This window comes from Spermophilus citellus (genome assembly GCF_964194105.1).
Source record: "Spermophilus citellus genome assembly, chromosome: 6".
NCBI classification, from domain to species: domain Eukaryota; kingdom Metazoa; phylum Chordata; class Mammalia; order Rodentia; family Sciuridae; genus Spermophilus; species Spermophilus citellus.
This window is the reverse complement of record NC_138187.1, coordinates 1,057,606-1,070,528: the sequence shown is the minus strand read 5'-3', so window position 1 is coordinate 1,070,528 and position 12,923 is coordinate 1,057,606. Positions and strand designations below refer to the sequence as shown.

At 38.3% G+C, this 12,923-nt stretch overlaps 1 protein-coding gene across 1 annotated transcript in view; it reads left to right on the top strand.

The window, feature by feature from the left end:
* Positions 1-12,923, top strand: part of ATF7IP2 (activating transcription factor 7 interacting protein 2) — a 49,737-nt gene that overhangs the window by 24,047 nt on the left and 12,767 nt on the right. Inside the window, exons 4-6 of the mRNA XM_081297249.1 lie at positions 1,530-1,664; positions 3,860-3,958; positions 6,444-6,604. Coding sequence (XP_081153375.1) covers positions 1,530-1,664; positions 3,860-3,958; positions 6,444-6,604 — 395 coding nt within the window. The remainder of the gene's footprint in view (positions 1-1,529; positions 1,665-3,859; positions 3,959-6,443; positions 6,605-12,923) is intronic.

Here is a 12,923-nt window from a genome sequence, read left to right as displayed (position 1 = left end):
GTTTTTACAATAATATATTGAGTGATGTGTGTGTAGATAGACATATATACACATATGTGTGTGTGTGTGTGTGTGTGTGTGTGTGTGTGTGTGTGTGTTTTGTAAGCACTACAGAGAAGACCAAGTAGACAGAGGCAATGTTGAATGATGAAAACAATTGAAAATGAAAAGGAAGAATCTTGGGGATAATCAAATAAAATCATAGACTACAACTAATCATCAGGTGATATCAATATAAAAGAGTTAAACATGTGAACTATGCATTTCAGTTGAGCACCATGTAGCAAGATATGATTATTGCTAATAAACACCTTAAATGTACCATGACTGGTGTCTTTATTAAAAGAGACTACCTACTTTGTTATGAAATTTGTTTACAGGAGAATATACACTGAAAAACTATAGTGTTTGTGAATGTATGGCTCAGCAGAACTGTGCTGACCAGTGGCCATTGAGATTAATTATGCGTCCTGAAAATAGGCCAATCTATTTTGTTTTTTGGTTTAAAGTGCAGATGATATAAAGTGCATTAATCTTTCATGTAATAGCTACTACAAAGTGTTAGAATAGCATTCATTTTTCCAGACAGTGTGAGTCATTGCATATTTGTCCCTGGCTTTTTTCCATTTTAACATAACAAAGCTACCCCTAAAACACTATGGAAATAATGGTGGATTTCTTGCATACTTATTTCTCTCATTTCAATATGGAACTATTTCACATGTTATCTTATTTTGTTTGTATAAAATCCTTTAAGTATTCCTCATTCAGCAAACATTTTTCTATGTCCTCTATCCATTTTGGACAGAGAAAACGAAGCCCAGAGGTGTTGTGACTTGTCAAAGACCATATGGCTTGTTAATCGCAGGGTCAAGTTTCAAACTTGGGCAATTTGTTCTGTATCTACTGTAGACCACCCAACCATTTTCATCAGGCTCTGGTTTTCAGATAAGTAGAGCTGCTCTTTATGGACTACGAACTTGTAAGTTTGATAATTAAAAATCTAAATGGAGCTGGGTGCTGAGGCAGGAAGATCTTGAGTTCAGAGCCAGCCTCAGCAAAAGCGAGGCGCCAAGAAACTCGGTGAGACTGAGGACTCAGGATGTAGCTTCATGGTCGAGTGCCCCTGAGTTCAATTCTTGGTCCCCCCAACCTCCGAAAAAGTTTGTGTGTGTGTGTGTATGTGTGTAATATAGCTCTGTAATTGTTTCTATAATGGATATTATAGAATAATAATCAACTGGAACTATAAGAAGCAATTTGAGAATAAATTTAATTTCTAACATCTTTATATATTGTATATGGTATTTTTTTATTCTAATTAGTTATACATGACACTAGAGTGCTGGATATGTTCTATTGAGCTTAATATTCAAGTTTTATATAACTTATTGTTACAGTAATATAAATGGAAACATTAAAAAGTATCTTAGTTAATCCAGAAAAAGAGCAAAGCTATTTTTAAAAAGTAAAAAAGTTATTTGAAATTTGAAATCTGAGATGTTTTTGTTTTTATTTTAAAATTCTAGGTCAGACATTTGATTCGTCATGAGATCTGTAGTGTAAATCACAAACTATTTGATAAAAAACTGAAAGAATTGAACGAACGCATTGGGAAGATGCAGTGCAGGAATAAGCATGAAGCAACAGCTGATGAACTCTTTGTAAGTTTGATTTCATTTGAGTCCTTTTAAAACAGTGAAATTTAGTGCTCTTATGTGTTAGAAAAGGCAAACAGTGAAGGAAGAAGACCCAAATTTGATTCCTGGCCACAAGCCTATTTAAGACTATGGCACAGAAAAGACGAAAGAACTTAATACTTTTCAGCAGTATTGGCCTTGGAGAAGTACTCAGAGCCATCAACATCCTGGGTTGCTTTATGGCTTAGTTCTTAGGCACTGTTTCTTTTCATTTTAAGTTTGTTCTGTGTTAGAGCTAAACAGCCTATTTCAACCTCTTGGAATCCCCCCAGGGTCACTTGCTGATTTTATCAGCATCAGTTTTATAGTGACCAATTAAAAGACTGATTGTTGGGAGTTGCCCTGGCTCCAAAGACTAACTTCCTCATCCCCCCAGAAGAGCCGCCCTGCTGACTCACATGACCCTTACCCACCAATCAGAAAGCACCCCAGCCAACTGTCAAACCATTAAACCGTTAAACTGTCATAACTGTCAAACCACCCCTGCTCTATGAATATGCAGAGCTGTTCCTCTGTAATTGGGCACTTGTTCCGAACCTGGGAGGGGGAGTGCCTCACTGCTCAAGGGCCCCTCTCTCAAGGCTGGCCGTCCTTGTCCATTCTTTCGAGCACTGCTACTCGCACAACATGGGCTCTTCAGCAGGTGAGTTCCCCTCTCGGGTATCCAACTTCAGATGGGCTACTCAGGGGCTTTGACTGTGAACGTCCGGCAAACCTCTGACGCCCAATCTGGAGGAGAGAACGCCCCCACCACGATCCTCACGGTCACGGTGGACTCTCTGGAACCCACTCGCAATTGTTAGAGATCTGTTTAACTTCTGCAAGCGCTCGAAAAAGTGGAAGCAGATCCCCTCTCTTGAGGCTTCTTGTCTTTGTTCTCACCCCAACCTATCCCCCCACCCCCGTCGGCTCTGTCCAGCCCCCTAGGCCAACACCTTTGGTCCCCCCAAACTAGGTCCCGCTCCCTAATCCTACAAACCAGTGCCCCCCTTAAGAAAGGTTGCTGGACCTGAGGGCATTGTCCAGGTAATGACCTCACACAACCCAAGCGAAGGTTGGGCTCATTCCCACAGATCCCACCACTTACATAAGAGTTTCAGTGGGTCCTCCAGGCTTGTAGCCTCCCTCACCAGGAGATGTATATATGTTATGGGCTAATACTCTCCTTCCTGAGGAACGTACCAGAGTCTGGGAACTTGCCAGAGCCCATGCAGATGAAACTCAACAAGTTAATTCCAATCACCCTCTGGGGCCACTTGCTGCCCCAGATCAAACTCCCAACTGGGATTATGATACGCAAGCTGGCATACAGAGTAGGGACCGATTCTCTGCATTTATTATTGCTGGCCTCAAAAAAGCGGCACCTAAGCCCATCAGTTTCCAAAACTTACAAGAGATTATTCAAAAGCGAGAGGAGACCCCATTGGAATTTCTGCATCGGCTTACAAAAACCCTTCAGCAGTATACTAACCTAGATCCCGAAACCCCAGATGGCCATCATGTCCTTATGACATATTTCCTCTTGCAGAGCTACCCCGACATCTGGGCCAAATGAAAAAGCTCAAACAAGGCCCTGCCACCCCCAAGACTGAGATCTTGGCGGTAGCCTTTAAGGCTTTTCACAAGGCTGAACACAGTAATTTAAGATGCTTGCCCAGGCCCTGCAGGGTGCTTCCTCAGGTTGCTGCCCCTCACAGCAGGTCAAACCCCACTCCACCCCCGCGCGCCTGCTTCAAGTGTGGCAATGAGGGACATTGGGCCAGGGCATGCCCTGCACCAGGCACTCTGCATACCCCATGCCCTAAATCAACAACATGGTCATTGGGGCTCTGACTATCCTAAATCCCGTAGGAGGCCTATGGCCAGGGAACCCTCTGACCTTCTGGACATGTCAATCAATTGAGGGAGCCTTGGGTCATTGCCCCCAGCCGTAATGATCAATAGACAGGAACCCAGGGTGTGGATTCAGGTGGATGATTGCAAGTTTGACTTTCTCCTTGACACCGGGGCTGGAACCAATTCCATGATACCAGGGGATAACTAAATAAGAACTTCTTATTTGATTATATGCCTAAGTCTCACAAAACTACTTTGAATGATTTTTCTATATATTATCTTAGCTCTTTGGTTTGGTGTTTACTTATTTTTCTTTATTCCAGGCAAAAATAGCAAGACTTCAAAGACGTATTAAAACAGTATTATTATCTCAAAGGAAAGGTTTGGAACCAAACACATTATCTAGTAATATAGCCTGTCAGGTTGGTATAAACACTCAGGAGTTTTAATAACCTAGATGACTCCTATAAGTAGTTGGACTGTAAGACATGAATATATTTCCTAACTTGGACATAAATTAATTTATACTTAGAATGTTCTTATGAATTGTACCACTTGCATTTCTTTAGTTTGAAAACGGTCAATATATGCAGCAAAGCTGAAAGAATTTTACAGTGAGTATTCATATACCGAGCACCTAGATTTTAACTTTAATATTTTGCTAACTTATTCTTGTCATATATATTCATCCCCAGATACATTCAGAATGCCAGTATATTTTGTATCAAAATAAACTTTGAAACATACATTTCAAAATATTACATATAAAATGATTAAGTACAATTTAGTGGCTGTTTTTGTGTGTATTTATTTGGGGAGCGGATACTAGGAATTGAATCCAAAGGAGGCTTTACACTGAGCCACATCCCAGCTCTTTCAGTTTTTATTTAGAGGCAGAGTTCATTAAGTTGCTTAGTGCTTAATGAACTAAGTGCTGAGGCTAGCCTCAGCCTCCCAACATGTTTGTACCACCGTGCCCCGCTAGCTGTTTATATTTTTATATACAACTTATAATTTGTGCATGTACCCTGAATTATTATTTTTTTATAATGTATGTTAGTATTTGGCTTCATTTCTGATATGGTTAATCTGCTTTTTTTCTTGACGAGTCTAGAGCTTTTGAAGTTTTACTCTTTCATTTTTCTCATTGATTTCTGTTCTTCATTCTTTCTTCACATACATTAGATTTCTGCGCTTTTTTGTGTGGGCATGTGTGGTACTGGGAGTTGAACCCGGGGTGCTCTACCATTGAGCTACATCCCCAGACATTTTTTAATATTTTTTATTTTGAGTTAAGATCTCACTAAGTTTCTGAGACTGGCCTTGAACTTTCTGTCCTCCTACTTTCAGCCTCCTTAGTGGCTAGGATTGTAAGTGTGCACCACTGCAGCCTGCTCAGGGGATTGTTTTTTTATATATAAGTTCACGGTATAGCTGAATAGTCGTACAGTTGTCATGGGAAACCAAAGTTGTAAGCAATGGACTTGGATGTTTTTTTTTAAAGTTGGACCCAGCACATGCATCCATTTATTTATTTATTATGTGTTGCTGAGGATGGAACTCAGTACCTCACACGTGCTAGGCAAACAATCTACCACTGAGCCAAAACCCCAGCCCCCTAGACTTGGATTTTTATTAGGTTGACAAGATTTCTGAGCAAGTTTTGAAGGAACGTTTTGTGTATTTCTTCTTGCTTCTATTAAAGTACAACATGAAAGAAACAATTGTAAGGAGAAAGTGCTGAGTAATAAGGGTGCTGCACACTGGAAAATTCTCAACCTATCCAGATCGCAACAGATCCTAAAATTAGGAAGTTTATTGGCAAAAAAGCATGCTCTGAAGAAAAAACCAAGGACAGGGTTGTACAACCTTTTGCTTCTCCCAGAGGAGCAAAACATGACAGTGTTCAGCCAAACCAAGGGTTCTTTGAAGCGATGCTCTTTTCAGTAGGCAGTTCCCCTTTAGGTTTAGCGTGTAGGTCCTGCTCCCCTCTCTCAAGTGGTTTTCCCTGAGATTTTGTGTGCTACTTGCGTCGCCTTCATTCCCGTGGCTCCCCTGGGTGTCCTGTTCATTTCGTATGGGTCCTACCATGGTTCCCAGTGCTGTTGGATGGAAGTTCAGGAGATGTTGGCCCATGAACCCTGTCAGGCAGTGCCCTGGGCTTGCTGTTGCCTGGGCGGGGAGCAGGGGTGATGTGGATGTGTGAGTAGTGCAGGCCCTATTACTGTCCCTCGTGTGGTGCGCTGACCATCCAGACATTGAAGTAGATTGGGCCACCTTTTCCTGATTTGCAATGTTGTTTAATACAATAATATTGCAGAATTGTGCTTTAGTGTATCTGCATTTTTTGTGTGCATACTGTACCAGAGAATGGTTCCTGAGTTAGACAATCAGTTGATCCTTTCCTATTGGATAATATGCAGACATATTATAAATGCTGCAAGTTCTCAAGCCAGAACGCAGACTACATGTTTAAGTTTTAAACAGATTCACTACTTGGAAAAGTGAGTTTGCAATCTGATTTATTTCTGGTCTTTATTAGAAATATGGCAGTAGTAAAAAGTTGAAGTCTTACTTTTTTTCGTTTCTAAAACTTCAGCTGGTAGAAATAAAATGTTGTCTAAAGTATTTAAAATCCCTCCTTGTCATGCAACCTAGGAAGTTGAATGCTGTATGGTAACATTATCCTTATTTCCTTGAAGTTTTTTTTGGTTGTTTTTTTTTCCCTCAAAGTTTTTAAAAGTTTATTCTGGCAGAGAAATCACAATTGTGGTCATCAGCTGTTGAAATACAGATTATATAATATGTTTTGTCATGTGAGAATATTTTGAAAATATTTTTAAGTGAAATTTTGACTGACATAAATTTTACCCACTCCTTAACTGTTTTTCCTCACCCATTTAACAGATTACAAATTCAGAGACCATGAATTTTGGTAGGAATCAAGAATCAATTAATAATCCAAATGAAAGAGTAACTTCAGTGAACTCTGAATCTTCTAACCCCTTGAAGAAAGCAAATGAAAACATTAATTTGTCACCAGATTGTGTTGAGTTTGTTTCTGAAAGGTAGGTGTTTCTACAAAAATGAGCAAACTTTCTTTTCTAAACAAATACTTTGTAAAAATATACCCTTTTCTTAATTAAGCATAAAATAACTTGTAACTTCATACATGAAGACTTTTGTCCATTATGAAAGAACAGAATTGGTTCTCTAAAGCTTGATTGTTGTTTAATAGTTCTAAATTTTTAAATGGAGAGGTGATCAAGTTTTTCCTTTGATACTTCCGGACTTCAGTAGAATGATTGACTCTAACATAGTTTCCAGCTCTACGCATGAAAAAGTCAAGGCCCTTGGAAACAGTGGTTGAAACAATTATGCCCAAGAGTTGTTAGGGTTAGGAAAGAAGTATCTAAGGTTAGTTCCCTTCATATTGAAAGTAGTATCATGGTAACCTCAAATCAGAGTGAAAGGTTAACTTATTTGTCTAATTGGGTCATAAACAACTGAGAAGTTTATTTTCTAATCTAGTCTAAAAGATTTGGGGGAAATAGGGAATGGTTATAATTCAATAAAGAAATATGTCTGGTGGTCCTGGCCTAGGTGGATATTCAAGGGGAGGAGTGGTGGCATATTAATAAATTCTTTTCTCATCACAGGTGATGAGAAAGTTTCTATTTCTAATCGAGATTTTTTTTTAACATTTCTCTTTACATGTCCTGTATTTTTAATTTTCATCCTTTTTTATTGGTACATAATTTGGCCCAAATCATTCACCAGTATTTTACCTTCCCCCCCACCCTCCTTCCTGCTGGTCCTTCTCCTCTACACATTTCCCTTCAGTTTTCATGAGACTCCCACCGCCTTTCCCTTTGTCCTGTCTAACTTCTAACTTAGAGAAAACATACCACCCATAACTTTCCGACTTTAGCCTGTTTCACTGAAGCTAGTGTTCTCAAGTTTCATCTACTTCCCTGTAAATGACATAATTTCATTCTTCTTTATGACTGATAAAACTCCATTTGTTTATATACATACCATATTTTATTTTTATTCATTCATTCACATGGGAAGCCTCTGCCGACTCCAGAGTTTTGCTGTTGTGAATTGTGCTGCATAAACTTGGGTATTCATGTGTTGCTGTACTTTGCTAACTAATTCTTTAGGATAAATACAGAGGAATGACATAACTGGATCATATGGTTGTTCCATTCCTAGTCTTTTGAGAAACCTCAATATTGATTTCCATAACAGTTTTTCTAATTTATAATCCAAACAGCCAATATAAAAGTGTTTCTTTTTCTGTACATCCTCTAGCAATTATTGTTTGTGTTCGTTTTAAAATTTACTTATCTAAACTGTTGTATATGACAGAAGTGTCTGACCGCATTTCAATTCATAGTACACATATAGAACACAATTTTTCATGTCTCTGGTTGTACACAAAGTAGAGTCACACCTTTCTTGTCTTCATTCATGTACTTGGGGTAATGATGTCCATCTCTTTCCACAGTCTTTCCTACCCCCATCCTCTCTCCCTTCCCCTCGGTCCCCTTTGTCCTATCTAAAGTTCCTCCATTCCTCCCGTGTTCCCACCCCGCCTCCCCATTATGGATCAGCGTCCTCATTTCAAAGAAAACATTCAGCATTTGGTTTTTTGGGATTGGCGTACTCCACTTAGCATAGTATTCTCCAACTCCATCAATTTACCTGCAAATGCTATGATTTTATTCTCTTTAATGCTAGTAGTATTCCATTGTGTATATATACCACATTTTCTTTATCCATCTACTGAAGGGCATCCAGGTGGTTCCACAATTTAGCTATTGTGAATTGTGCTGCTGTAAACGTTGATGTGGCTGTGTCATTGTAGTATGCTGTTTTTAAGTCCTTTGGGTATAAACCGAGGAATGGGATACAGCTGGGTCAAATGGTGGTTCATTCCCAGTTTTCCAAGGAATCTCTATACTGCTTTCCAGATTACTTGCACCAATTTGCAGTCCCACCAGCAATGTATGAGTGAGCCTTTTCCCCACATCCTCGCCAACTCATATTACTGTTTGTATTCTCAATAGCAGCTATTCTGGGTGGAGTGAGATGAAATCTTAGAGTAGATTTTGATTTGCATTTCTCTAATTGCTAGCGATGTTAGACATTTTTTCATATATTTGTTGATTGTATATCATCTTCTGAGAAGTGTCTATTCAGTTCCTTGACCCATTTATTGATTGGGTTATTTGGTTTTGGGGGCTGTTAAGCGAAATGAAATTAAACCCCTATCTCTCACCATGCACAAAAGTCAAAGTGGATCAAGGACCTAGGAGTTAAACCGGAGACCTGCACCTAATAGAAGAAAAAGTAGGCCCAGATCTTCTTCACCACGTCGGCTTGGGCCCGGACTTCCTAATAAAGACTCCTGTAGTGCAAGGGTGAAATCAAGAATCAATGAATGAGATGGGTTCATACTAAAAAGCTCCTCAGGAAGAGAAACGATCAGTGGTGTGCATAGAGATGTTACCACAAGCACATTAGGTAATCTCCAGAGTAAATAAAGAACTGTTTGTATTCTTGATGTCTGCCATTCTAATAAGAGTGAGATATCAGTGTAGTTTTGACTTGCAGTTTCTTCATTGCAAAAGATATTGAACATTTTTTCATGTATCTTTTAGCCATTTGTATTTCTATATTTGAAAAGTATTTACTTCATTATTAATTGGGTTATTTGTTTCTTTGGTGTTAAGTTTTTGAGTTCTTTATATATTCTGGATGTTACTCCTCTGTCAGAGAGTAGTGAGCAAAGATCTCCTGTTCTATATGTTCTTTCTTCACATTCTTAATTGTTTCCTTTGCTGTGCAGAAGCTTTTTAATTTGCCATTCCATTTATTCTTGGCATTATTTTATGAGGTTTAGGAGTTGGTTGAGGAATTCATTGCTTGTACCTGTCTGTTGGAGTTGCAAAGTTTTCGATCTGAATCCTAGGACTTAGATCCATTTTGAGTTGGCTCTTCTGCAGACCAAGAGACAGGGACCTAGACTCATTCTTTTACATATGGATAACTAGTGTTTTCAGCAGCATTTGCTAAAAAGAAAAAAAAAAATGGCTGTCTTTTCTTCAATATGTTTCCAGGATCAGATGACTGTGTCTGTGTGGGTTTGTCTCTGTGTCTTGTATTCTGTTCCATGGTCTATGTGGGATTTTTCTATGCCAGGACCAGAGCTTTCCCATGTACCAGTACTAAACTGTAAAGCTCTGTAGTATAATTCAAGGTCAGATGTTGTGATGCCTCCAACATTGCTTTTTTGACTTAAAATTGGTTTGGCTCTTCTATGTCTTTTATTCTTCCAAATGAATTTTAAGACTGTTTTTTCTAGTTCCTTGAAGGATGCCATTAATATTTTGATAGGGATTACACTGAATCGGGGTATTGATTGTATAACATGGCCATTTTTACAATCCTGCCTATTCATGAACATGGGACGTCTTTTCATCTTTGTGTCTTCTTCAGTTCCTTTCTTCAGTGTTCTATAATTTTCATTATAGAGATCTTTCACCTCCTTGGGTAGATTCATTCCCAGGTGTTTTTATTTTTTTGAGGCTACTGTAAATAGGATTTTTTTCTTGATTTCTTTCTCAGCAGTTTTGTGTATGGAAAAGCTATTGATACTTGTTTGTTGGTTTCGTAACCTGGTATTTTGCTGAATTTGTTTATTAGCTCTAGAAGTCTTGCTTTTTTGGATCTTCTCTGTAATTTTTATTTGAAATATTAAATTATGGCCATTCTTTGAAGAACACCACTTTTTCCAACTAATTGCTATTCATATTTAAGGTTGCTACAAAACAAAGGAGAAGGGCTGGGGTTGTGGCTCAGTGGTAGAGCTCTTGCCTAGTATGTGTGAGGCACTGGTGTTTGATTCTCAGCACCATATATAAATAAATAAAGTCCATTGACAAGATAAAAAAAAATATTAAAGGAGAAAAACAAATACCATTACTGACAGCAGTAATTCACTTCTAGGGCATCAGAAAACAACAATTATATAAACTCCTGGCTTGGGCTGGGGCCGTGGCTCAGTGGTAAAGTGCTTGCCTAGCACGAGCGAGGCCCTGGGTTCAATCCTCAGCACCACGTAAAAATAAATGAATAAAATAAAGGTACTGTGTCCAACTACAACTACAAAATAACTATTTAAAAAAATAAAATAAAATGTCCTGGCTTTCTCTAGCATCAGGATAATAATATGAGGAACCATGCATTTCTTTTTTCGATTTGTTTTTAAAGAATTCCTTTATTTCTTAAATCCTTTAAGAAATAAGTTATGTGTGTGCAAAGTATATAAACTGATATGTAGAAAAACTATGATGGAGGCTTCACAACTCCAACAACTTTGAAAAGCTGTATTTAGAATCATTTTTTTTTTTTTCCAGTAAGGAAAGAAAAAAAAATTTCAAACTCATCCTGGTTTCTGAAAGCCAGGAGGTTTTATAATTGTTGATTTCTGATGCCCTAGAATTGAATTAGTGGTGTTAGTAATGGTATTTGATGGTATTTGTTTTTATGGTATCTTTTAGATGTAGAAGTTTGAGCACTTTTCATTTTATAATGTGAAGAAAATTGAAAAGACAGTAACAACTGATCTGTAGAACCTTGTAGAACAGAAGGCTTATGACTGTAATATCTGTTTGATAAAGAAGAATCTTGCTTAAAAATAGGACGAGAAGGGCTTTATGTACAGTCCTTTCCAAAAATGAAGATAAAACATGAAGGTCTTCGGTACCCAAGAACAGACCACTTAACAAATGCTGATTAAACAAAATGTCAATACTGCCCAAAATGTCTTAGATTGAATTTCATATGAATAAGTGTTTACAGAGACACAAAGGGGGAAAACAAGTTACTGGCTAATAGTAGGCTAGAGAAATAGGCATGTGTTTCTTCCTACTTATTCTTTGTTGAAATTCATCTCATCTTAATAATAAATTTATATGTCTTTTCTAGTCAAAGCCAAAGCAGAGTTTTTGCTCCAAAATACTCAGCTAGTAAATGGCATAGCCAGAATTTAGATCCAGCCATTGTCTCCAGAACTCAGCATTCTTTTTTTTTTTTTAAAGAGAGCGAGAGAGAATTTTTTATATTTATTTTTTAGTTCTCGGTGGACACAACATCTTTGTTTGTATGTGGTGCTGAGGATTGAACCCGGGTCACACGCATGCCAGGCGAGTGCGCTACCGCTTGAGCCACATCCCCAGCCCCTTCATTCCATCTTGAATTGCCTTTTCTCAAGTTCATTATCTGATGTATTTAGTATGAATATCTTTATAATTCCCAAGTCTCTTTCCTTAATGGTGTCTGTATGTACTGTACTTAATTTCAGTTAGCCCTCTTTTCATGTATTCTACTTTTTTGATGAATGCTCCGTCTCATTTTAAGTATCTTCACCATCTTTTCCTTCATTTTGTGTGTGTGTGTGTGTGTGTTAGTTACTAGGGATTGAACCTAGGGCTTTTTGCATGCTAGGCAAGCTCTCTACCACTGAGCTACATCCCCACCCCTTTTTATTTTATTTTGAGACAGGGCTTTACTAAGTTGTTCAGGCTGGCCTTGAACTTCTGATCTTCCTGCCTTAGCCTCAGTAGTTGGGATTATAAGTATGCACCACCATACCTGGCTTCCCTCCATTTTCTTAATACTATTAATCATAGTTATTTGAATGCCTTTGTTTTATAACTCCTGTATTTGGATCACCTGTGTATCTGTTTCTATTCTTTTTCTGTCAATTTCCAGTCATTTAGTCTGTCTGTTGGAATATTTGATAATCCCTGAAAAATTGTTAAGGCTCTAAATAATATTTTGGTGTAGACACATTCATCCTTTCTTCTGCTTGTCAGATAAACTGGTCTAATCCCCTCGCCTATTGAGTGTGACTTGAGGCTTGTTGTGATCTGAGTACGTCTCTTCCTCTTTCTCATTCTGGATGGTTCCTGAGACTTGGACTTTTTTTTTTTTTAAACCATTTTTTTTTTTTAAGAGAGAGAGAGAGAGAGAGAAGCTTTTAATTTTTATTTTTCAGTATTCAGTGGACACAACATCTTTATTTTTATTTTTATGTGGTGCTGAGGATCAAACCCAGCGCCCCACGCATGCCAGGCGAGCGTGTTACTGCTTGAGCCACCTCCCCAGCCCGAGACTTGGTCTTTCACAGACTCCACCTGAAAGCTTGGCGGTTCACCGGGACTCCCTGACCTTCATGGGTGTCAGTGTTGATACTTAGCTCCTACATACAGGGTCTTAAACTTTCCGCCTTTAGTTTCTTATGCACCTAAATAGCATTATAGTTGAAGTACTATATTACCAAGTAAAGAAAACTTTACTGAAGAATTTTGAGAT